The following is a 26,748-nucleotide window of genomic DNA, read 5'->3' as shown; positions in this document are numbered from 1 at the left end:
AGTGCGCAACATTTCTCAGCCAGCTTTGGAGACGTATGACCGGTGGACCATACATTACGAATACGTCGTCACCTGTGAGTTCTTCCCCGGCCGTGACCGCGGTCGGACGTGATCCGTGAAATAATGTACCGGGAATAACAATTCAGGAGTTCGAAATGTATCTTCTAGTGAGTGTTATTGTTGTTGGACTCATCTCGAGCGGAGACGGCCAGTCGCCGTGCCCAGGGACTTTTGAATACATAAACGATGAATTGGGGATACACGGGCTGATCCAGATACAGCCCAATGGACCAGTGTCGGCCATCACCACTAGGGTGAACTTCACCATTGCTGCAAGACTGCCTTCTGTAAGTAATAGTTAAATAGGTAAATTAACTTTCAGACGCTTTAGAAAGTTTTTACCTTTTGTCGTGCTTTTTTTCCTCATCGAGATATTATGAATTTTCAAAATGGTTGCCAATTATTTAAAAGGCGTTGCTTCAAAAGCAAAACTTACTTAACAGCAAGTTTTTCATAAATTAACATTAAATTATTATTAAATCTAGTATAAATAAGTCGTATACTCGTATGTAATCTATGGACCCATGCACCTAAGTTTTTAGTATCATAAGGGGCATAAAATAAGGAAACACTATGCAAAATGCACCTGTGTAATGTGTGTTTTAGGTATTTACATTTTGCATTATACATTAGCACATAGCTAAGGCTGAATAATAACATAAGATGACTGTTAAGTAATCCGATTTTATCCACTTTATTTTAAAATAGTCTCATCTCGAATTTTGCATCAAATGATAACAACTTTACATTCAAGTACCTACAAACTATTAACTTAATAAATCAACGTCTACCTAAACATAAATTACCACGAAATCCAGTTCGTAGTAAATTAAGAGTTATTTAGAGGTTAAATTACTACAGCAAACGACTACGAGCGCGGCAAAAAATTCGTAGCAACGAGAGCAGCTTAGCACGCGAAGATGATTTCACACAAAGCTTCACGAAACAAGTTAGGTAGCACAGTCTTGACACACACACCCCTACTGCGAAACCAGTTGGATTAAATTGTTTAAGAAAATGAATTAGCCAATTTCGCCTTAATAAACGTGAAAAATAAAAAGTTTTATTTAGGTTCAAAACCACGAAAAAGTTTGGGCGAAAAAGTGTGTTTGGACAGATAACGCGGCAGTCTACTATATACTTTTAATTATTGAAGTGTTGTTTTCATTTCCAATTCATAATATCGCTGTGAAACTGGTACCTAGAGCATGGGCTCTACTGTGCCGTAGTCTTTGCTATTTCTTGACATTCGTTCAAAGCTCGAAGAAGAATAAGAAGTGTTCACGGAATTGAGGGAATTGAATCTATGTTGAATGTTAGTTACTTTGTTACTTAAGCCCATGTAGGTTATAGCATTATCGCGTTGCACCAATAATCAGTGCACGAAATGCAAAATTCATAAGAACGAAATTGGTGTTTGAATTTCCAGAAAAGTTTAAATGTTGGTGGGTACCTAGTTAGTACGTTCTTAAAAATATAAGACCAGTCCTTAACAAACTCTCTACTTTTAAATGTTTTTTTTTTCAAAAATGCAAATTGCATGGTTACTACAGGAAAAACGACGAATAATTTTGGGATTTCAACTCATAGCCATTGCCATTGTGTCTTATTTTAAACGAGTCAAATCTTAATAGCTTTTCAAAGGTGACTTCAAAATATGATTATTTAACCTTGACCTTCAAAATATGATCCTAAATATATCATAATAAAGTTGAATAAAGTTGGAATTCCTACTTACTGCGTTCTCGTTAATTATGAAATTTGAATTTGCAAAAGATCACAAAGCTCTAATGTGTAACTTAATCCTATTTCCAAGAATAATATTATTCAACCAAAACTTTAGGTAGGTATGTTCTGTGGTGAGTGGTTTTGATAGTTTTTGAATAGATAGATAGGTGACTCACAACTAATAATTATACACAACTAAGGCATCATTAAGAAATAGCCAAACTTTCCAAANCCTTCCAACATGTGATTCGATGTGTTGGACCTAGTAAAACTCAAATGCTTAAAAAGAGTAAACAAGACACAAGTTATACAATTCAATACTCGTAGCTCTACCATAACGACTCAGACAAAGGTTTTTCCTTTCTCTGGTTCTCACCGCTGCAACTCCTGGAAAGCCAGAATTTACAGTTTGACCGCCAATAAAAACCCAACCAAAGAAGGCCAAGTGATGATGTTATTTGTCAACAAAATAAATTTTCGAAAACTTGTAGCTGTTGTTGACGTCAACGTAGGTATCTGACTCTCACAAACAAATGTTTTATTTATCAAGAGTTAGGTTCGTGTACAACATACAATATGTTGTTAAAAGAAAGTAACTACTTACTTGCTTTCGTCTCAACATTTTAATACTTTATACGTGAAGAATTGAAAAGTTCAAAGCATACGGTTAGGTTTTTGATCTANTTTCCATAGTGAATGCGTACTTACATACATACTTGTCATGAGGTACGTACCTCATGACATATAAGTAGATTTATAATTTTTTTCCACTAGACAGCAACCCTAACAGCGTAAGAAGAGTTCAGAGGCACGCGATAGAAAGAGACAAAACTTGTAGGTGAATAAAATTGTAAGTACGTAGTGCTGTGCGAGCTGAATTCCACTGTATCGCGTCGCAGCAAGACTCGCATTTATTTAAATCGTCTTGCGGAGTAATCCTTCTGTACCTGTACTATTACTTATTCTGTGCCAAAGGATACCAAAGTGTAGCATGGAGTCCACTTTAAAAACCTGGTCTATTTCTATTCCACTTTGATCACCTGTATTTGTTCACCCAGGTGATCAAAGTGGAATAGAAATAGACCAGGTTTTTCACCTGTGCTGTGACCCGGAATATAATATCCAATTTGAGGTTACTTACCTAACCAAGCTGCGACATCGGATTTACATAATCAGAATAATTAAGAAATAGCAATTAAGAACGTAGACGAAAAATATCGAAATTTAATATTTTTATGATCAGGTCCTTTGTCGTCAAACTAGTTCTATGAAAGCATTATTGGAATGTCAGAAGGATGTTAACATGACGAGAATTAATTAATTCTATTTACGAATTTACTCGTATAAATTGGTTTATTTAATTCTTTTTTTGATGACACAAATACTGCAGTTTTAGTAACGGGCAAGATTCACAGTAAGTAGAGCAAAAAAGCTTAGGAAACTTTCTGTTTATGGGTAAATTGATGAAAATATTGTACCAGGGCGTTATAAAATTTTCCTTTTTTTTAAACACGTGTAACATAGGTACCAAACGTCTATTTCCGAGTAGGCAAAAAGGACCAATAACCTTACGAGTTAACCTTGTAATTAAATTGTTTTTGTTGCGAAAAACGAAACTATTGCGTGACTTTGATGAATTATTTCGAAAATCCTGTTTGACACGAGCATACTCAACTAAATTCATTAAATTTTAAAACCACAAAAACCCTAACTTTAGTTGTGTACTGGAAATACGGATATTGAAGAGAAGAAAATAAATAACTAATTATATGAATGGAGAATTTCTTAATTAAAACTTTTTATGCATATTTTGACGTAATTTACTTTCTTAAACATTATCTTCACGCTTATAACATACGCCAACTCGCAAAATACAACCGCTTCCATAAAATATCATGACGAATGGTAGTCAAGTCCCGTTTATATGTAAAACACAGGTATAAATCTCTTTCTTACAAATATCAAACTTATGAATATTCATCATAAACTATCACCAGAAAACAACACCTTAAGCACTTACTACTTAGATAAATAAGGCATGCCAAAAATTTTAATATTTTAAGTATAGTAGGTACATGGTGGATACTAATTTAAAAATGCAATTAATGAACTCAACGGACCTTTTTGAATTTATACCTCCCCCCACTAAACAACAAATTCAAAAAGTTCGTTATACTTGTACAAGAGGCACATTCGAGGATTGATAAAATTATAATTTGTATTTGATATTTTTAAAGATTCTTTAATTTAAATTTGTATTTGATACGTTTTTAAATATTTTTTAATAATAATTTGTATTTGATACGTTTTTAAAGATGTTATGTAAATAATCTTCTATTATACATGGTGTTGATTTCAATCCTCGCCATATTTGTTTAGGTTAGGTTAGGTTAGGCTATTATTGGCCTCCTTTTGCGAAGATGTAATATCACAGAAGGAGGCTGCGGAGCGAGAGCGCGAAGATGATCCAAACGCGCCCTCACTCCGGCGACGGCGGAGGGGTCAGAGGAGGCGACAGTATGATCGCCTCCAGTTTCCTCTCCTCGGTGATGGCCAGCGGGCCGGGGGCGTGGGGGCGCCCTCGCCTGCATTGCAGAGGCCACCACCACCGTCGGACGGGAACAGCTGTGTGATCCTAGCTGCTCCCGTCGCCCCCCGTCCTGGTGGGCCTGTAGGGCCCGCCGTGTAGGCGGGCAATCGCCGGGAGGGACTGTGGTAGTGAAGGCTTTGTCCGGAATCCCACTTAAGGCGAATGACGGAGCACCGGGGTCTTTTTAGTGGGTATGCCTTTGTCCTTCTGACTTGGTGAGCCCCACATAACCTACCCTGTCCCCGCAGGATAGGTATGCAATTCAATGCATTTTTCCCCGAAATAAAAAAAAAAAAGGTTAGGCTATTATGATTATATAAACGCATTATCCACCAAAAAAAATACAAACGAAAGATTTTTTTTATTTAATTTTTTAGCTAAGTCAAATTTTTACTGATTCGTGATCAATAAGCTACTTAATCAACTCCCTAAATATGGCGAGGATTGAAATCAACACCCTGTATAAAACTTTACCAATTCTTTTTTTAATGCTCCTTGAAGTCCAAGGATGGTTTTTACATTAAAATTCGAATAATTTCCGGGAAACCCCCGGGAAAAGCCGCGTGCGGAAAGCTAGTCCTTAATAAATATACATTGATCAGTCTCAATTATTACTAATGTGACTATTATATCATAAATGCTAGTAATCATGTAAGTGAGGCGTAATACATATAGCTACTGTTTTATTTAGCTCTTAATTTATACACATACACCAGGCCAGGAAAAAATGGTCGATGACATCCCTCTATTATATGCACTCAGTAAGTAAAATAATGAAATTGGTGATAATATGATTGGTGGACGCGTGTTTGTTTAGACCATTTTCTTGTAGTTAGTAGTGCGAAAGTTTCTACATGAAAAGTAGGTATGTCGAAAAATCGTAACAGTTATTTAATCTTGTAGTAGTTAGTCGGATGGAGTACATCACGAACAATGTTTGTCAGAAGTTACACAATCATAAGTAGGTATTCCCTACTTATGATTGTGTAACTTCTGACTACAACACATAACATGTTCTTCTTGTTAAATATGTATTATCTACTGGCAATGACATGCCAATTTCAAATGTAGAGTATGCCGAAGTTCTTTGTGTTTGGTACACAACAAGTTTATTTCGGATTATTAGTTCTTGTGATATAAGTGTGAAATGTAAACGCTGCCCCCGCGTTTACACTTCAGAGAACTAAGTACTACGAAAACTAAATCTGTGAATTCAATTCATTATTGACTATTTTCAGTGGATAATGATCTAGTAGGTAGGCTACTATAGTCATTGGTCATCACAAAAATCGGCCCACCTACGTTTTACAGGAAAACTCGTTTCTACTGACACAATCATGGTGCCCCAACAATATTGGTGTTATTTGAAAGCCTAATAAATATCCTTAAAGAAAAACACATTTAATTTCTTAATAAACGATTAACATAAACGCGATATACAATAAATGTGACTTGAAAAAAGACCTCACTTTGGGCTCACCTCTGGGATCAATTAGACCAATTTTTATGGTTATAAAACCAAGTAATGATCACACGTGTCCTCCTTAACAGATGGATAGCGATTAATCCCAACTTAACAGTTTTATAGCCATAAAAGTTGGCTCAAGCGTAACTACCTATTTTTTTAAGAAGTGACTCTGGATTCTTCTACAGACACATTTTTGGGGTAAAAACCTTTCCTTTAATGAAATGAAGTTTAGAACTAGGCTTTTAAATGGTGCCAATATTGGTGGGAAGTGGGGATGCATACGTTTGAAAGTCCTTGTCGCGGGAGGGTCGATTTTTGTGATGACCAGTGTAGTTATGCGATTGACAAATAGTTTTGTGGATTTATGTTTGCCTTTTGTTCCATACAAGAGATTCCAGAGATTGACATATTTAAATTATTCAATGATAATTTGAATCAACAAAACATTCGGTGGTTTTGTTAATTTTTTATTGTGTTCGTGTCTGACTTGAAACCATTTCATTTTCATTTATGAAGCTATAGTATGGAATCATTGTCCTGCCTACCGGCAGCTACGAGTATACTTATTTGTCTAGAGTCTACAGTTGTTAACGACAGGTTTTTGCCCCCAAGAATGATAAATAGCCTCTTTACGGTTCTCTTGCCCACATAAGGTAAGGGCTTTGCACTTTCATCTCTTCAAGTGACCGCGAAGTGCAAGTTTTCCTTAAAGCACAGAATGAAACTGTTCATTGTTTTGTTTATACAAAAATCCGCGACGGAATCCCGTACGACCTCCTTTTCAAATGAATGGGTTTTTTATTTTTTATTTTGGGTGTTGCCATGACATTAGAGGTCAGTGGAACTGGATTTTGTTTGATGTGATGCTTAATAATAATCATCAATAAATTTTTAGTACCCAATACTTATTATATTCATTCAAACCATCGAAATTATCTTAAAGGTGTCATAAAAGCATGAAACTGATATTATGTCTTAATTAACAGTATTTATAGAGTTCAGGATAGTGTGTTAATTTATTCTTCGATAAATCATCTGCGCAGTAAAACGTATAATTTAATTGAACGTAATAACCAGCATATAAAATACTTATTCAATCAATAACCGCTACTTGCTATACATAGTTGTTAGGTAGATGTGACTTTATAGCAGGAAACAAGTACTATAATACAAACTAACCAAAAACTAAATCAATGAAAAATAATCAATGAATCACGTAAAACCAATTAAATATTCACCAGTGTTGAATTTCAACTTATTACCTGAGTCCTACTGGGTCCTACTACTTACATATCTGGATAATCTGAAAAATTCTTGAGCTTGTTACTTTTATTATTTTGAGAGGACGAACTAACGCATTCAGAAACCAGTTATAGTTTAGGTATTAACGATGATTAAGATCAATAAAGTGCCACGGGCAACCAACTAAATTAGTGGTCACTGTAATCCACAAGAGGTGGTCAATGACAGTCACTAATACAGACAATGTAGAGCTTAGGGAAAACTAAAAAGTTCCATAGGCATGCTCCGAGACTGGTGTAATATGAATGTTTGAAGGTGTTTATGTAGTTAGGATACCTATTCAGTCAGTTTGATCAAATTAAAAAATATTGAGGAGAGTAAGTAAATGATTATAAGAGAAATTGTAGTAAATGTAAATAGTCTGACATTTAAAAGGATATAATAGCACTGTTAAGTCAGGTTCTTCACGGATACAGTCACGCAAAAATATTATGTAAAATGATTCTTAAGATTATACCACTAAGGATCAATAGTCAGCTGTCGAATGACAGATGCCATCAGAAACCAGATTTACCACTTTGTATGGGGAAAAATACTTTCGTAATAGTATCCGTGAAACGTTAATTACGTGTCCTGTTATGTTTACAAGGTATTTTCGACCCTATTACTATTGAAACTGGACTCAGAGTAGAGCACTATAAAGATACCACACTGGATAAATAAATAACTTTTATGTAGATTTAATAGTTATCAAATAATACGACTTACCATGATCTTTATTGGACCAGGTAACTACTTATTATAGAAAGTTATATTTAGTTAGTAGGTACCTTCGAATAACATTTAAGACGACTATTACTAAGGATGGCATTACAAAATTATGTTAAGTTTTTTAAGTTTTTACTCAGTACCTAATATTGGCCTTCAAATACTGTTAATATGTAGTTTTAATTTCTTCTACACTTTAGAAGTTTTTAAATAAAAATCTTTAAATTGAAATTCAATTGCAAATATCACCACCTTTCTTTTAGGCTATAGTTAGTATATTTATAAAATATATCGTGTGTAGTTAAAAAGTCTGTCAAAGCCGAAGAGGGATTTCCTACTACGAAAGCGAGAGTGTGATCTAATGTCCAATAATATAAGTTGGTTCATGCGATATCTTTTAGCAAGGAAAAATGAATACGAGAATGGTGGAAAATGGTAAGTACGCGTCCAACTATAAAATATAAATCAACTGTTGTATTATAACTTATAAGTTTAACCGTTTAACCGCCTCTGTGGTCTTGTGGTAAGACCACCTGCTTCAGACGCAGAGGTCCCGGGTTCGATTCCCAGTGGGGACAGATTTTTCTGTTCGGTTTGGTTGGTGGTAGGGCTTGTTCTAAGTCCGCCTGGCTAGCTACCACCATCTTACCTAAGTCTGTCGCCATAACAACAATGTTAACAGCATTATTGTGTTTCGACAGTTAGAGGTAAGCCAGTTCCTCCGTGGTTGAGGATTCCGGGTGAAGCTCGCTTCCACCTTCGGCCTGATCGTCACTTACCATCAGGTGAGATACAGGCCAAGAGCTTCCTCGTTGTGGATAAAAAAAAAAAAAAAAAAAGTATTTAATCTAAAATCTGACCTAGATCTTTTGGAAAATATGTATCGTAGTATACGAGTTGAATGACCCTACTCAAAACTGGTTACAGTCAATCTTGCTAATCGCTGGGATTCCCATTTTCTCCTAGCCTTTAACATATGTTTAAATATGTAGCAATTAACTACAGTCCGGTATTTAATAATCACTTTTGTTGATGAATTTAATTTAGTCTTGAAGTCACTAATAACATTCATATGGATAATACGTCCTATTACATAAGATAATCAAGTTGTTTACGATTACGTAATTATTATAACAGCTGATATCTTAGCAAATTGTTACAATTATACTGAGCAATTAATAAATATCTTAAAAAATAGGTATCTTGGATTTACCACACTGCAAAAAATAATGTACCTGTTCGTAGTATGGTTAATGTAGCACTATATCGCTTCTTTTTATCAAATGGATAATATCGTTCCGCCAACTTACAACAAAACAATCAGCAATCTTTATTGTATTTATCGAGTAACAAAATATATGTCTCAAAAATAAATTTAAAATTCATCATTATTTTTATTTTCTTTCAGCTTCCGCTACTGCGTTGATGTCTTTAGTATGAAAAACTCAAAAGTTACGCAGATTTTAAAATTGCTGTATATATTTGACGCTGTAAACAAAATAAAGCATGGACGGTCTTAATGAATTGCCTTTTTCGTTTAAAATTGACCACCTAATTGGTACCTAAATGGCATGGTATTTCCACCAGACATTGTCGCCAGGCGAGGTTTTGTCCTTTATTCATAAGTTTATTCGTAATAAATAGTATCTTTTTAATCTAGTACAGTCAACAGCACATGAGACTACACATTTATACTGCCTAACAGCCTGTATTGCAACGAGATAAGACGCCGATGTGTCTATATTCTTAGAACATAGTTAATGTAAAATTGTTTCATTCCTTGAAATGTGCACTTAAAAGCTAAAAAAAATGTACACCTATTTTCATAGACTTATACCCGTATTCACAAACATTACTATGAGGTCTTACAGTGCGCGTGGACGCAAAGGGCGACACACGAACCAATCACAGAGCTCTATTCAACGATGTGCGTTCGATTTGCTGCTTCATAAGCAAGCATCGTATTGTGTATACGGGTGTTAGGTACAGTTAGGTATTACTAGATATGGCCCTTTATCAAAGTATGGACATTTTAAAGACTTATTCCACTATTCCCCGTTAACGCCAATTGGAGCTTAAAATAGGGAATAATGAACTAAAAAGGTCACTAATCCCCATTACGTTAAAAATAAAATACTAATATGACGGGGATTAATGAACTTTTTAGTTCATTATTCCCCATTATAAGCTCCAATTGGCGTTAACGGGGATTGTCAACGGGGATAAGTGGAATAAGCCATTTTAAAGGAGGAGGTTCTATGTTCCACTGAATTTTCTTATATTTCAGAACTACGTAGGCCAAATAAAGCCGGTGGACGAAGAGCACTCGCTCCAGCGCTTCAACCAGGGGGCGCCGCTGACGTACCGCGTGCACTTCCCCGTCACCTCCCCGCTGCCCAAGCTCACGTCGCTCGTGGTCAACAACCAGGAGCTGTGCTCTGGACCGCCAGGTAACCAATTTGTTTGATTTTGCGCCAAAATTTTAACTTTTTTTTATAAAATAATCATACTTCCACAAAGACCGGTCCTGCACCGCTCGCATCCAGGCACCTCCCGCGACCTTCACCAGATCGTCGGTCCACCTAGTGGGAGGCCTGCCCACGCTACGTCTTTCGGCTCGTGGTCGCCACTCAAGAACTTTCCTGCCCCAGCGGCCATCAGCTCTTCGAGCTATGTGCCCCGCCCAGGAAGTGTGGGGGAGGCCTTTGTCCAGCAGTGGACGTCTTTCGGCTGAAACGAACGAACAAACGAACAAATTATACTACTTCTTCTTCTTCCTCGGTGCCTCCTCATGAGGCTCACGACAGAGCCTTTGTCACACTGGCGGATTGCAAGCGTTCGCTGCGTCACCACTCCGCTTTGAAAACGCTTGCGATCCGCCAGTGTGACAAGGCTCGTAGTGTTCCTCCACAGACTGCGGTCATAATCAGTGTGGATCGCATAAAATTATACAGGAGAGCAAAAAACGACATAGTGCCTGAAGAATGGAGCTTTTTGACCATTTATTGTATGATGTTCGCCCCTTTGCGGCGTAGGCAACGAATTGAACCCAAGACCCAATCTTTCGCTCGTTGGTATTTATTTTCAAGTTTTTTAAATTTGTAAATGCAAAAATCTTAATATTAAGAACAGTATTTGATATCAACAAGTGTCTAAAACTCGCAATAGAGTCCCATGCAACAATATTCTTCTCAAACCTATAGGTATGCAACAACTATGACTCAAAAAATGGCCTTTTCCTTGATAATAATATGATTCACAAGAATGACAGCTCACCATGTGATTTATAAAGGACATGACGAGTGACCTTCCTTCATCAAATCCGTAGACATAAAATTCGTTTTAATTTCAGATTTTTCACAGCCAGGCCAATACATCAGCACCATCAGTCTCCAACATATGCTGTACCTCCGCGAAGGGTCTCCTAACAGCGTATTGTACCCCTACGAGCCCACAATCCCTGAGAAGCCAATATACAACCAACCGGTTTACAGCAAACCGGTTTACGAACAACCGGTTTATAACCAACCGGTTAACAAACAGCCTTCATTCGGCAGGCCGGATGTAACTGGCATCTTCAATGGACCAATCACCATCACTGGGGTCCCTACTAACACGGCTGGAGCCCCGACGCAGAAGTTTACGTTACAGGGATCTAATGGAGGTAAAATCTTAAATATTTAGTACTTTAAATATCTTTGTAATGTTGATTCTAGATAGTGGTCCAAATATCTAAGCTCGGAACAAAGACTAGAGCTGAGTTGTACCTGCACCTAACTTTAACCGTTACAATAACGATAACCGGTGCTTTTAGTATGCAGTTTGACAAATTTTTGACGTTTGTTAAAGTAAGATGGTGCAACTCACCCTAGGTGTCATTCTCTTATTTACTCAAAAGGTAACAATATTAGACCTGTTTACCATTTAAATTCTTATGTCATTCCTACCCCATTAGGACGCTCATACCTAATTGAAATTCTGTCACTTACTGTAGCTATGCAGTTATAAAATGTAATTCATTACAGCTTACTACACTCTCGTCGTGAACAAAACTCAAGGCTCGTCTCAGCCGGGTGGTGGCCAGAACTTCCAAGTGTTTTTGGAAACTACTACAACGTCTAGATACCCCCAGACGCCACCAGCTCAGTTCTATCCAGGGTTCCCCGAGAATCCAACTCGCTTCGACCAACCACCTCCAGACTTTAACCCTTACGAGACTGAAAGACCACCAGTTCGCCCGATCAAAACGACACCACCACCACCACCAAAACAGGAAACGCCGCTAACTCCTCCTCCTGACTACAACCCCTACGAAACAACCAAAAGGCCTGTCTACCGCCCTTCTAAACCTGACCAGCTCGACGGGCAAAATGCAAAGCCTTCACTGTAAGTTGAAAGCCGATTTTTTTACTTCTTGTGCCATTTGTTTAAATATTCGCTTACTTTTTTTTTAACTATAGAGAGTGGGTTTATCCTACTAATATCCTATCCTACTATCTTATCCTACTTCCTACTAATATTATAAATGTGAAAGTTTGGATGTCTGGATGTTTGTTACTCTTTCACGCAAAAACTACTGAACGGATTTTGATGAAACTTTACAGTATTATTGTTTAAAACCCAGATAAACATATAGGCTATAATTCATGATGATCTGTGACAAACTAAATTTCACGCGGGTGAAACCGCGGGCAAAAGCCAGTTTTAAATAATTTAAAAACAAAAATATGACAGTTGCGAGCAAAATAACCTCGTAATTCAACAATCTAACATGAATAAAAATTAGGTTGATGATGAATGATGATGCCAAACTACTTAGTTGTGTGACGTGTTTTGTTGTCTACCAATTTCCTGTAAATGTAGACTAATAAATGTTTGCATTCCGATCACATTTGATTTTATCAGACTACACAAATTGTTTTGAGTTCTCGTGAGCGCATAATTTAATAGTGTTTGATTATACATTTAAAATTCAGCTTCTATTATTATGCCATTCTTGTTACAAAATAGCCAATATTCCAACCAGGGACTATTCCCACCTCTCGTTCCCACCACTGCAACTCTTGTGTAGCCAGGATCTACAGCTTGACCGCCACAAAAACCCAACCAATGAAGGTCAAGTTTGTCTCGGGGGAAAGTTAAACTGTCATTGGACCTAACATTGCACCCGCAACGAAATTAATCAGAAGAACATAGGAGGAGTTCGAAATTAAGGTTCGACTTCCCTCCATTGCAAAGCGGATGACAGGTGACAAACAAAGGTTTAAAACCTATAAGAAAAGATTATGCACCACGGACAATAAATATCAATTAATATTCCGACCAGATATGCTTCAATGTTCCTATTATAGTATTTGATCAGGTACAATTTTGTATTTCAGCATCCCAGATAGCAACAACGAGTGTGGCGTGATCGCCGGCGGGAACGAGCACCAAGGCCTGATCTACAACGGACAGGCCTACGACCGGGGCCAGTGGCCGTGGCTCGTGGCCCTCTTCAAGCAGCGGGCCACTACTCTGTCGTTCATATGCGCGGGGACTCTTATCTCACCGAAACACGTGGTTACTGGTAAGTTGGAACGAATATCAAGGCCTGATCTACAACGGGCAGGCCTACGACCGAGGCCAGTGGCCATGGCTCGTGGCTCTCTTCTAGCAGAGAGCCACCACTCTGTCGTTCATATGCGCGGGGACTCTTATCTCACCGAAACACGTGGTTACTGGTAAGTTGGAATTAAGACCAAGGCCTGATCCACAACGGACAGGCCTACGACCGGGGCCAGTGGCCGTGGCTCGTGGCCCTCTTCAAGCAGCGGGCCACCACTCTGTCGTTCATATGCGCAGGGACTCTTATCTCACCAAAGCACGTGGTTACTGGTAAGTTGGAACGAATATCAAGGCCTGATCTACAACGGACAGGCCTACGACCGGGGCCAGTGGCCGTGGCTCGTGGCCCTCTTCAAGCAGCGGGCCACTACTCTGTCGTTCATATGCGCGGGGACTCTTATCTCACCGAAGCACGTGGTTACTGGTAAGTTAGAACCAGCACCAAGGCCTGTTCTACAACGGGCAGGCCTACGACCGGGGCCAGTGGCCGTGGCTCATGGCCCTCTTCAAGCAGCGGGCCACCACTCTGTCGTTCATATGCGCAGGGACTCTTATCTCACCGAAGCACGTGGTTACTGGTAAGTTGGAACGAGCACCAAGGCCTGATCTACAACGGACAGGTCTACGACCGGGGCCAGTGGCCGTGGCTCGTGGCCCTCTTCAAGCAGCGGGCCACCACTCTGTCGTTCATATGCGCAGGGANGGGCTATAAACACAAATTTCGCAAATCAGTCCGAATAGAGTCAATGCACTAATTTAGGGAATTTGTGAAGTTGTTGTTATTATTTAAACAAGATTAGTATACCGTTTGAATGGGGATAGACTAGAAAAGTTTTGATAAAATCCGAAGATCGCTATCTCTTTTAAAAAAAATTTTATAGCCATGTAAACTTAAATGTTCAGTCCATTTTTAACTTTTCGGAAAAGTTCAAAGCTGAATTAAAAGAAAACTAGATGATATTTGCCAGTAAATTTAGATTTGATGCAACCCTATATCAATGCACGTCAAAACAAAATATTTACTTTGAGGCTACGCTTAGTAGTTTTTTTTTAAATCGAAATTAAATGATGCGTTTTGGGTATTTTGGTGAAATTACTCAAAAACTTGATATAAAAGTAGCCGCCTGACATGGAACGTGTTATGGGGGCTGAAAATATAGGAAATGACCCATTCTATCCGCCAAATCAATTTGGCACACGATGCGCCAAACACCCTGTATACCTAGTAACTTTTCTTTTTACTATATTATCATGCCAACAAAGTGAAATAAAAACTGATTAAATAAGGTGTTATTACACTTAAGCTTACAAATGTATCTTATTTGCTACAAATAAAGTGTTTATTTACTGATAACCTCTCTTAGTCCTTCAAAGAATTTCTCCGCGGTCAACATCAGAGCAATAAAAACCTTATAAAGAAGTCAGCGCCCCAAAATCCGGGTCTGGCCGCAAATCCGGAGAAATCCGGGGCCCTTAACGATGCCCTTAGAGCCCTGTCCGGGACCCGTAACTATGTTTGTCGACGTCATTGATCCCGGAAAATTATGTAAATACTCAACCCGGGGTTTTTTCGTTTGGATAGAATCATTAACACTCGATTTTTACGTATAACGTTGTGTTAACGTCATCAGGTCATTTGGTCTCCACTGCAAGAACACAACCTCTTTTTAATTTATAGAGGCAAGTGGAGGATTAGACCCTCCACGCATAGATTTGCCAGGTCCAAAAACACAAAAGCCGGACTCTGTGCTTCATTTGGCCGGACATTTTACCCTAAATTGTCAATGTGCAATTTGTCATAGCTCACGAGTGAGTACTATCATCATCGGTTTCCCAATATCCTGATGCGTGCGCTTGTAACTCGACTTTCGTGGTGCGGCAGTCACATAAAAAGCCGTAATTTGGCCGGACAAGACCGTAAAAAGCCAAACATGTCCGGCTAAACCCGGACACCTGGCAACCCTATCCACGCATTTATACCTCAGTCGCCTCTTAGCACATCCACGGGAAAATAACGTTGAACCCATTTAAACCATACCCTTATAAATGTGAAATTAACTCTACATAGGTATTAGCACAAAATAATAATAAGTACTAACTCTCACTCTGGGAAAATACTTGGGAAAAACTTAACCAGAATTTATGATTTAAATTTCATGAATCATTGTTTAAATTATGAGTAAATGTCAAACTAACTCTACAATGTTGTATTAACTCTGGGAAAAAAACTTCACAAAAACCTATACTAACCTAAATATGTTTAGGTTTTTCCCAAACATTTACTCTTGTAAAAATTGAGTTTTAGCTGTGTCATAATTACGGATGATATCAAAAATAAATTATAATTTGTCATGTAGTTTTAGCGTGAAGTAAAAACTTCTGTACGTAGTACTTATTATTATTCTGTGGTAATACTTACAAAACATCCATAGTCACAAACTTTCACCTTATAATGAATGTGTAGGTATTACTCCCACCTACAGTAGGTATAGACTAATTACGTTCGACGCTATAATTAATACACATAATTATGTTTAATTAAATTAACTAATCACACAGTTTAAGCCCTATTTCACTCAACATTCACGCCCCATATTTTAGTATAATAAACACTGTAATGGAATGGAATCTGAAGTAGTTTCCCCGCGAGCCGAGTTAGGCAACAATTTCGTGGTAACTGCAGTAGATTTCCCAAGGGAGCGGTGGGAGAAATAAGACTTTAATATTAACGGAGTGCATACGAGTATGCTCTGGAAGTCTAGTCCCGAGTGGAATGAATTGAAACTTCACAACTATATTAGATCCTGCTATGTCTTTTGATTAATTTCGTTGCGGGTCCAATGACAGTTTAACTTTTTTCTGGAACAAACTTGACCTTTTATCGGCGGTCAAGCTGTAGATCCTGGCTACACAGGAGTTGCAGTGGTGGGAACGGTTCAAGGTGGGAATAGTCCCGAATTATATTAGATCAGGTTTGGAATTATTATTGGTTTGTGAGATTTCATTTGATCGATCTTATAATTAAATCATTACGGAAGCAGTTATATGACCGCTAGACTTTATTGATTAACTGGAAATTGGAATCTTTAATAGACATGACGTCACTACTCAATCGATATTGTATTTTACAATCTGTAGCATTTTGCGTAACGTCACTATTTTAGGTACTGATGACCTGACTCTACTAATAATCTGCTACTAAGAACTTGTGAACCCAAGTTTCGTTTTTTTTTTTTTTTTNTTATCTCACCGAAACATGTGGTTACTGGTAAGTTGCAACGAACGCCAAGGCCTGATCTACAACGGGCAGGCCTACGACCGGGGCCAGTGGCCGTGGCCACCACTCTGTCTTTTATATGCGCGGGGACTCTTATCTGACCGAAGAATGTAGTTAGTACTAGCACAGAATAATAATGTACTAGTAACAACCAAACTATTACTAGTAAAAACCTTTCATTGAACTTTTTAAACCAAATGTACCATTATTTCCATTCCGTAGTTTTTTGTTTACAAAACTTCCTTGTTTATGTAGCTCACATTTTCAGTAATGTTAAAACATACTTATCTTGTAGGAGGCCTATTTTCAGCAGTGGACGTCTTATGACTGAAATGATGACGGCGATTATTATCTTTATCTTCACAACCCTTTTAAACATTACCCTTATTTTGCTTCTCAGCGGCTCACTGCATGCAGCAGAAGAACACCAAGCTAGCCACCCAAGACATCGTGGTGAAGGTGGGCGCGTACAACGTGAAGGATTGGGGCGACGATATCTCGCAGACGCGCACCCTCGTCTCCGCCGTCATTCATGAGAGATACAACGCGTCCACACTTGCAAGTACGTGCCTTTGTAACTTTCGAAGAACCTTAAAAGTTCAATTTTATTATGTATCTTTTTAGCTAGGCAAAAACGTTAAGTTAAGTTAGTAGATAAGTAAAGTCGTCTTTTTGTACTCGTCTTATTTAGGTACTTACAATAAAGTTAAAATCTTACAAGTTCATTTATTCTCAGTGTGAAAACTTTCAATAAGCTTTTTCATAGCTCGAGATTTTTGTCAACCATTTTGACTCTACGTATGAGGAATCAATCAGTAGTACTGTGATAATACTTGAATGAACTTTAGACTCCGGGGGGACTCTGTCCCACTTAGTATTGTTAAGAGCAAGCGAGAGCTTACCATTAAAACAGTTTTTAAAAATAAAGTGGTCACTATAACATCCACTGTCCCCCTGGCCGTGGCCCCTAAACAGTATAGTCCTAGCTTAGATCCCCTGATGTAATAAAAGTCTGTACTTAGTTCTCGGTTGACGTCACAAAAATTGCAAAAGATTACTTCATTAACTTACAACCTAACATTACGTAACACCTCATGTGTTTCCAGATGACATCCTCATGCTCACGCTGGACCGGTCCGTGGAGTTCAACACCAACATCCGCGCCGCCTGCCTGTGGACGGGCAAGACGGACCAAAACAGGATCATCGGCGAAGCGGGAGTGGTAATTTNAATCCCTAGCGGGGACTCTTATCTCACCAAAGCACGTGGTTACTGGTAAGTCGGAACGAACATCAAGGCCTGATCTACAACGGGCAGGCCTACGACCGGGGCCAGTGGCCGTGGCTCGTGGCCCTCTTCAAGCAGCGGGCCACTACTCTGTCGTTCATATGCGCGGGGACGCTTCTCTCACCAAAGCACGTGGTTACTGGTAAGTTGCAACGAACGCCAAGGCCTGATCCACAACGGCTGTCCGTTGTGACTGTGTTATACCTATTGGCATTAGTTTATCCCACAGATTTGGATTCCTCCAAATCTGAGGCTTTTCCATTCCATAGTGTTTTGTACACGAACTTCCATAATTAGGTCACAAGTTAAGTAAAACGCATGCTTTCTTGTAGGAGGCCTATTTTTAGCAGTGGACGTCTTGTGGCTGAAATGATGATGATTATTATCTTTATCTTAACAACCCTTTTAACCTTTGACCCTTACTTATTTTCCTTTTCAGCGGCTCACTGCATGCAGCAGAAGAACACCAAGCTAGCCACCCAAGACATCGTGGTGAAGGTGGGCGCGTACAACGTGAAGGATTGGGGCGACGATATCTCGCAGACGCGCACCCTCGTCTCCGCCGTCATACATGAGAGATACAACGCGTCCACACTTGCAAGTAGGTGTCTTTATAGACACACTCACAGACACACTATAATACCTTTATTATGCTCAATTAGGGTACCTTATCAAATAACTTACCTAACTGTTATTTTATTTTGTGGTCTTACCTAACATCCATTCACTTTTGAAAAGCTTTTTAAGGAGTTGATAGGTGCTTCGACATGCATCGTGATCTTTTTTCCCTCATAACTCTACTCCTATGTTTTGTACTTTTTGAACATCTTCAAGATCTACACTTAATTTTTTTTAGTCTTAGGATTTACATTGTTTTAATTGAGATAAAGCAATAATACTGATGTCGTCGGTCCACCTTGTGGGTGGACGTAACACTCACGCTGCGTTTTCCGACGACGACATCATAAAGGTAGCACAGGGAAGCGCTAGACGCAGGCCGCTACTTGGAAAACATTGGAGGAAGCCTTTGTTCAGTAGTGGACGTCCTATGGCTGTAATGATGATGATGATACTGAAAATGCCAAGTATTGCCAAGCTTTACTTGACTTAGGGCCTTATTTTTCAATTGTCTGATTTGGCACATTGTTTCAGTAGGTATGGAAGATAATGTTATTGTGCCAAATTTATTTTTCAGTTAAAAAATATCAGACGATTGAAAAATCAGTCCTATGTCGCGTAAAAGCTTGCCATTTTCATCAAAACTTATGGATGAAATGAATTAAAGTAGGTAGGTAGTTCGCGAATGACGCTACGAAAATTGCAAAAGTTTACTTCATTTACTTACAACTTAACATTACATAACACTTGTTTTTCCAGATGACATCCTCATGCTCACTCTGGACCGGTCCGTGGAGTTCAACACCAACATCCGCGCCGCCTGCCTGTGGACGGGCAAGACGGACCAAAACAGGATCATCGGCGAAGCGGGAGTGGTAAGTTATCTTTTAACTACCGTTAAGGGCAGATAATATGTATCACTTAACGCCAGGTGCGATTGTGGTCAAATCCCTGCTTTGTTACGCATAAAAAAACATATCTGGAAATGTTTCGGCCAATAGTAGACTCTAGACGTGCAGTTGCTATTTATTTTTCTAGCCCAAAACTGATCTTTCGTTTAAGTTTTTCAAATAAACTAAATACACTGTTCAAAAAATTACACAGGATTAAGTCAGTTCATTAAAAGGTATATATTTCGTAAAGGTAGCAGGGAAGCGCTGGACGCAGACCGCTGCCAATCGATCAACATGGAAAGCATTGGGGGAGGCCTATGTTCAGCAGTGGACGTCCTATGGCTGAAATGATGATGATGATGATGATGAAGTCAGTTCATTGCTCGTTAATCGTTCGGGAAAAGAAGAACTGGTCCTGTTCTCTGCCAAAACCACTCCCCCACTCTTTCCGTAGATGTGTCGTAAGGTTAGGTTAGGTTAGGTTAGATTCTAATTAACTTCTCGTGGTAAGGTAAATATGGTAACTGCTAGAAGGTTAACTGGCAGAGAATGCCCAATGGTATTAAGTTCGTCTTATGAAACAAAGTGCAAATAAATGCTTGCGTTACAAGTGGGGTCACCACACAAAGTCCAGCAGCGACTTGGTTCGAACCGTTTAGGCGCGATTGGTCCAATTCGCTCCTCGGATCTCGAGTCGGCCACGTCCGACACCTGAGGGCTATCGTTTTTATACTTAACAGTTGGCACTCCTGGCAATTGACAGGACCTTACTCTACAGTGGCGCCATCTGATGAGTGCAAATACGATAGTCCTCCTACCACTTTAGTGCTCACAAGTTGGCGCTACTGTCTTCGCTACTAGCAAGTGACAGGACCTTACTCTACAGTGGCGCTAACTGGTGAGCGCTAAAACGATAGCCCTCAACCTTAAAGTTTAGAAAAAAAATGCTTGTGTTACGAGTGTGGTCACCACACAATAGTCCAGCCCAGTGGCGGATTTACAAATTTGCCGCTAGTAGGCCATTCAATTTTTGCCGCCCCTACTGACTTTTGAAATTCAATACGTTAGTTTAATCCCATTATTTTGATGATTGTGAACTTAATGATATTTCTATCAGTTACTAGATTATTATTGCAACCCGCTATGTACTGAAGAGTTTAATGTTGACCTAAAAACAGCAGTATGTACTAATCCTAAGGTGGGCAAAGGCATGACTTAAAAATACCTACACTATAATTATGAACACAGACAAAATAATGTGTGGTCAGTAAACATAGGTTTTGGTAAATATTTTTTATTGGACTTAACAGTTTAAAAACAATACAAACAATTTCTATTAAAGTTTTACAGCCATAAAAGTTGGCTCAAGCGTAACTATCTATTTTTTGAAGAAGTGACTCTGGATCCTTCTAAAGAAACATTTTTGGGGTAAAAACCTTTCATATAATGAAATGAAGTTTAGAACTAGGCTTTTGAATGGTACCAATATTGGTGTGAAGTGGGGATGCATACGTTTGAAAGTGCTTGTCGCGGGTGGTGCGATTTATTTGCTGTCGAGTGTATAACATGTTAACAATCCAGTTAATGGTGACAATGAGATTTTAAATTTTCAATTGCGAGATTTTAAATTTGCAATATCATTAATTATATCGACGTATGAAATCTTTTTTATAAGTTCTGACTCTATGCACAAAAGAGATAAAGCATTAAGCTTTTCTTGACTTAAAGTATATCGTAGAAGATAGTTTTTAACCCGTTTTAAGCAAGAAAAGCTTCTCATCTGAACAATTTGTCTGTGTGCACAGAGCCATACGAAGTGCTATAATCCAGTATAAGTACATAATTAGCTAAGAACTACTTAAAGGTAAACAGAAAGTCCAAGGCTTGGTAATACAGCGTGGCCCAGAAGAAAATTAACTTTTGAAAATTCAAGGAAACTAAAACTGTACCAACATTTTTATAGAACTTTAACTATAGCAATTTAAAGAAAATTTTATACAATTTAATTTTATAAAACTTAAATTTATTTTTAAATTTACCTTTATTAAATTACATCGCCCAGGAGATTTCCTTGACGCTTACAACATTCGATCAACATACATCAAAATCTTGGAATGCGTTCGTCAGAATAATTACCTCGAAACCTATTTTCAATTTTTTTTTGCCGAATGCTCAGCTTCAGTTGCTGCATGGTTGTTGGATTATAAAAGTATTCTCTATTATCTCTATAAAGTATATTTTGTATTAATGTAACACCACAAAAAATAATTTTCTGGAGTGAGATCAGTGCTTTCTGGTGGCCAGGAGATGTCACCCCTGCCTGAAATATTTTTTTTGTGGGAACATGTCTCTTACCATCTAAATGCTCTCAGTTGAAGTGTGACACGTAGCCCCATCTTGATGAAACCAAGTGCTCCGGTCATAACCTTGCGAATCTGCAGCTTTGAAATCAAAAAGCTTTTCAGCCTACCAGTGTAGCGCTCTCAAAAATTAATCATCCTTTCAATGCAACAAACCAATTAAGCAGTGGTGAAATATCACTGCCTCTAAGAAGCGCTAATCTCATTCCAGCAGACTTCTTTTTGTGGGGTTACCTTATGAGCAGAGTATACTCTAATAATCCAAAAACTCTGCAGTATTCATCCATCCTGAATCCATTTTGAGGTAACTCTAAGGGCTCCTGCACACGACGCCGCCACCGCGCCGCCGCGCCGCTACACCACAGTAGATATATTATTATGAGCTAAAGCAGTACGGAAACTTAGCCCTTTCGGCGAGTTAAATACCTACACTTCAACTGAGTGTTAGGGTTGGCACTCTTAATCTTTATAAAATTAATAAGGTTCTGACTTACTTATTTATTAAAACGTTTATTTAGGTTTTTTAATTGTCAAATACCTAATGGAATAAATTAATTGACTAAGTACTTAGTTAGCAAAAAAAATAAAACGTTAATTAGTTATTTATCAAATAGAACACATAAATTGTTAAAAAGCGTAATTACGTAATTTAAAAAGAACTATTACAAAATCAGATGTAAGCAGTTTATTTAAAAAGTAATAGGTATTTAATCATTTTTACAATTCAGAATTATTACGAAGTTTAAAAAATGAAAGTTCTGGTTTTGAAGATGCCGAGTTCAAGCAGCCGTATACTACGCAATACACACGTGGCATGTTTCTTAAAAATACAGCGGATCGTGCATGCAATAAAATTATTATTAAAAACACAACGCGCGCGACACTCGCGACGGATGGACTGCGAGGTTCGCTTAGAGCTCGTGTAAAGCGTGCGTCTGTGTGCGTGAGTCTGATTTCGAGCGTTTGTATGAAGCTTCCGTACTGTTTGATTTATCTACTGTGGCTACACTGTTCATAGTGTTCATTATCATACGCACCGAGTAAAACCGCCGCCGCGCTGCCACCGCGCCACCACCGCGGCATCAAAGCATAATTTCGCGCGCGGCGGCGCGGCGGCTGCGCGGCAGCGGTGTTCACGCGGCGCGTATAAAATTAAACAGTGTAAAGGCGCAGTGACGGCGCGGTAGCGGCGTCGCTGCGCCTATCAAAAAAATTTGCTAAATTTGCCGCCCCTCTAAATCTGCCGCCCTAGGCACTGGCCTACTTGGCCTATTGGTAAATCCGCCACTGGTCCAGCCGCGACGGGGTTTGAATCAGCGTTCCTCGGATCTTCAGTCCTTTGGGCTATTGTCACCTTAATCTAATGATGATGATGATGATATGATAAATACATCCGACCGATTTCGGCCACGGCCAGTATGGCCACCACGGCTTTGGGATTGGCTTTTGCGGCAAATCACCTCGCACATTAAGGGCTTCTGATCACGATCTATAAGTAATGAACGCATTGCAGGTTGCAGGCTGGGGCAACAGCGAGTTAGGGCTAGCGGGCGAAGCTCTGCCAAGGATGGCACGCGTGCCCATCGTCAGCACCGCCATGTGCCGCGCCAGCAACGCTGACTTCCACAAGCTCACCTCCGAGTACACCTTCTGTGCAGGTAGGGAATGGGGAAGATTACTTTCTACTAAAGCCTGGTCCGTGAGCACGTAAAGTCAAAGTCAAAGTCAAAATTTCTTTATTTGTTTAGACTAATAAATAGTTCTTACAAATAACAAAGTAGAATCCCGTCCAATGACCCCAAGCTGCCCATCCTTGTCGCTCGCACGTAATTATGTTGCTGTCGCGCTCGCACACTCACTGCGGGCGCGCGTCGCACAGTCGCGACAGCGAGCGATAAGGACGGGTAGCTTGGGGTCATTGGACGGGATTCTACGTGCTCACGGACCAGAGCCCCGATTACGGTAACTTTTAACGTCTACAATCCAGACACGCTTCATCGATTCTGCGATACGATTGGTCAAAACAGCTGACGTACGCTGTTTACGCTGGCGTACGTCAGCTGTTTTGACCAATCGTATTGCAGAATCAGAAACGCGTCTGGATTGGAGACGTTAAAAATTACCGTAATCGGGGCTCAGGCTTTATCCGTTCGCTTTAAGTTTGCCGCTGGCGATATGACGTCACTCGAAGGGAAAGCGTCTATAACTGTAACAAACTATGTTTAAAATATTTTTTATTTATTATTATTGATAAAAATTGTGTATTTGCACAAAATAAGACACATTAATTGCGTTTATCACTAACTAATTGCGTTTAATCGCGGTTGGGGGAGGGGACGCGCATTCCACGGACCGACAAACTTAGCGCGAACGGGGCGAAGTAGGGTTATCGGAGAGCACCAGAGAACACCTCCTGTGCAAGGGATAGGGGATATCTTTTCAAACTCAGCACTTCCACAAGCTCACCTCCGAGCACACCTTCTGTGCAGGTAGGGAATGGAATAAGATTACTTACTTAGGGTTTTCAGAGAGCACCAGAGAGCACCTTTTGTGCAAGGGATAGGGTATTATCGTTTCAAACTCAGCACTTTCACAGGCTCACCTCCGACAAGGGATTACTTACTTAGGGTTTTCGGAGAGCACCAGAGAGCACCTTTTGTGCAAGGGATAGGGTATATCGTTTCAAACTCAGCACTTTCACAAGCTCACCTCTGAGCACACCTTCTGTGCAGGTAGGGAATGGAAAAGATTACTTACTTAGGGTTTTTGGAGAGCACCAGAGATCACCTTCTGTGCAAGGGATAGGGGATATCTTTTCAAACTCAGCACTTCTACAAGCTCACTTCCAAGTAAGTACACCTTCTGTGCAGGTAGGGAACAAAGGGGAAGAGGATTGATGGCTTACTCAGGGTTTTTGGAGTTTTACATAGAACATGGCACAGAGAACACCCTCTGTGCAACTTGGAAGCAAAGGGGTGTATCTTTTCAAACTCAGCAATTCCACCCGCCCGCGATCTAGAGGACCCTCGTCTGCTCTTAAAGAAAACCCTTTTCAAGGTGAAAAGGCCCAGGGATATCTTTTAAAACTCAGCACTTCCACAAGCTCACCTCGAAGTACACCTTCTGTGCAGGTAGGGAACATTATGGGGAGAAGATTACTTACTCAGGGTTTTCAGAACACCAGAGAACACCCTCTGTGCAACTTGGAAGCAAAGGTGACATCTTCTCAAACTCAGCATTTCCACGAGCTCACCTCCGAGTCTTTGATGACGATCGGTCTAAAGAGAGATGCAGATAATGGCATGAGAGAGCTGATATTCCCTGCCCTTTAGTCCCTATATTATTATCAGTCTGAGAGTCCTCCGCATAGACATTAGCGAGCTCCCCGGGCTTACTTGGAAGTCTTTTTTAGACTTCGTACGCAGGTCAGCCGTAACTAAGGACAATCTGTGGTAGTGTTCCCCAGTCGATGAAGCACATGATGTCGTGCCCTGCGTGCCCAAACAACTGCGCGCAGGAAGATTTTAATGAATGCTACTGACAACGTTACTCTTGTGGCAGAGTTTTGGGCTGACACTGTGCAGGTTTTTTGTCGACACAAGAAGAAGATTTATTTACACTTTATTCTTCATTTCAGGTGACCGTAACGGGGTGGGACCCTGCCTAGGGGACTCCGGCGGTGGCCTCTACATCATCGAAGATGGCCGCTGGCGCGTCAGGGGAATCGTCTCGCTCTCTCTCCGCCAAGAGAATGGAGATGACACATGTAACCTGAACAACTACATCGTCTTCACGGATGCAGCCAAATACGACAAGTGGATTAGAAATATTGTACAGCAGTCTAGTCTGTTCTAAAATTCTCAATTCTCAATGTCTCTCAAAGACTTCTTAAGTATTGTTACTGGACAGGCTGTCATTAAAATATTGCTAGGTATAGGATCTGATTACTATCACAAACTTAAGAGGACCAGCCCCCCTTGAAAAATAGCAAAGGACAGTTTGTACTTAATTATTTAAAAAATGTAGCGTTAAGAGTCGCATCTCAATAATGTAAAAAGTGCTTAGATGGTGAGAGAAGGATGCCAGACAAGCGAAAGATCGTAGGTTCGATTCCCATTTTGGGCAATTCATTTTTTTCGAGTTATTTAACCAACAGTTATTTTCCAAATCTGAAGGAATTCGACTCCGGTGTTTTAGTTTTTGCGAGTTCAGGGGGGCAGATAAAGGTCAAGAAGTTTGATATTATCAATCTGACAATATGGTGGCGACTGATGATGAAATGTAGGGTAAGGTGGTGTAAGAGTGCGCGGGCGATAAGAGTGCTCATCGCACGTCACGTCGATCCTGGGAGGGGTATGCGGCTAGCTTTAGTTGTGTTTTGATCTGTTGGTGATAAAGGTAAAGGAGATGCTACGTAAGTCGAAACTTTTTTACTCGTTTTGATCTAATTTTATTGCGTTTGGCAAAGATTTCTGTTCGTAGACTTTCAGTTTAACAAAATTATTATTTTTTTATGCAAATAGCTTACCTACTTAGCTAACCGATTCATTCGAAAAACTTGCCCGAAAACTCAATAGATGATGGCAGTGGTTCGATTTGTTTGAAAAGGTTCAAACGTATAAGAGTGCGCACGGTGTGTGCGTATAAGATTGCGCGCGCACTCTTATACGACGTTTTTTTACCGAAGTGTTGTGGGTAAAATAAATTGTCATATAATATGCTTATATTTTATTTTGTGTATTTACAGCATGTCTCGGAGAAAGAGAACTTCTTCGCGACAAAAAAATACGAAGAATGAAGTTAAAAAAGAGCTTCAGGTACCAGTTAAAACATGTACTTTGGATTAACAG

General features: G+C 39.5%; 1 protein-coding gene across 1 annotated transcript; it reads left to right on the top strand.

Annotated features, from left to right (window-relative positions):
- On the top strand, window positions 1-25,874 carry LOC114363743 (spermosin). Its single transcript, XM_028319559.1, has 9 exons — window positions 1-347; window positions 10,144-10,306; window positions 11,209-11,520; window positions 11,882-12,242; window positions 13,238-13,425; window positions 17,141-17,302; window positions 17,847-17,962; window positions 23,412-23,556; window positions 25,536-25,874. The coding sequence occupies exons 1-9, from the start codon at window positions 156-158 to the stop codon at window positions 25,751-25,753; spliced, it is 1,857 nt and encodes a 618-aa protein (XP_028175360.1). The 5' UTR covers window positions 1-155; the 3' UTR covers window positions 25,754-25,874.
- The last annotated feature ends 874 nt before the right edge of the window (window positions 25,875-26,748 follow it).

Source organism: Ostrinia furnacalis, unplaced genomic scaffold, assembly GCF_004193835.3.
Source record: "Ostrinia furnacalis isolate ACB-3 unplaced genomic scaffold, ASM419383v2 OfSCF7245, whole genome shotgun sequence".
Lineage (NCBI taxonomy): Eukaryota > Metazoa > Arthropoda > Insecta > Lepidoptera > Crambidae > Ostrinia > Ostrinia furnacalis.
Note: the sequence above shows the minus strand (reverse complement) of the source record. Positions and strands in the feature narration are given on the sequence as shown.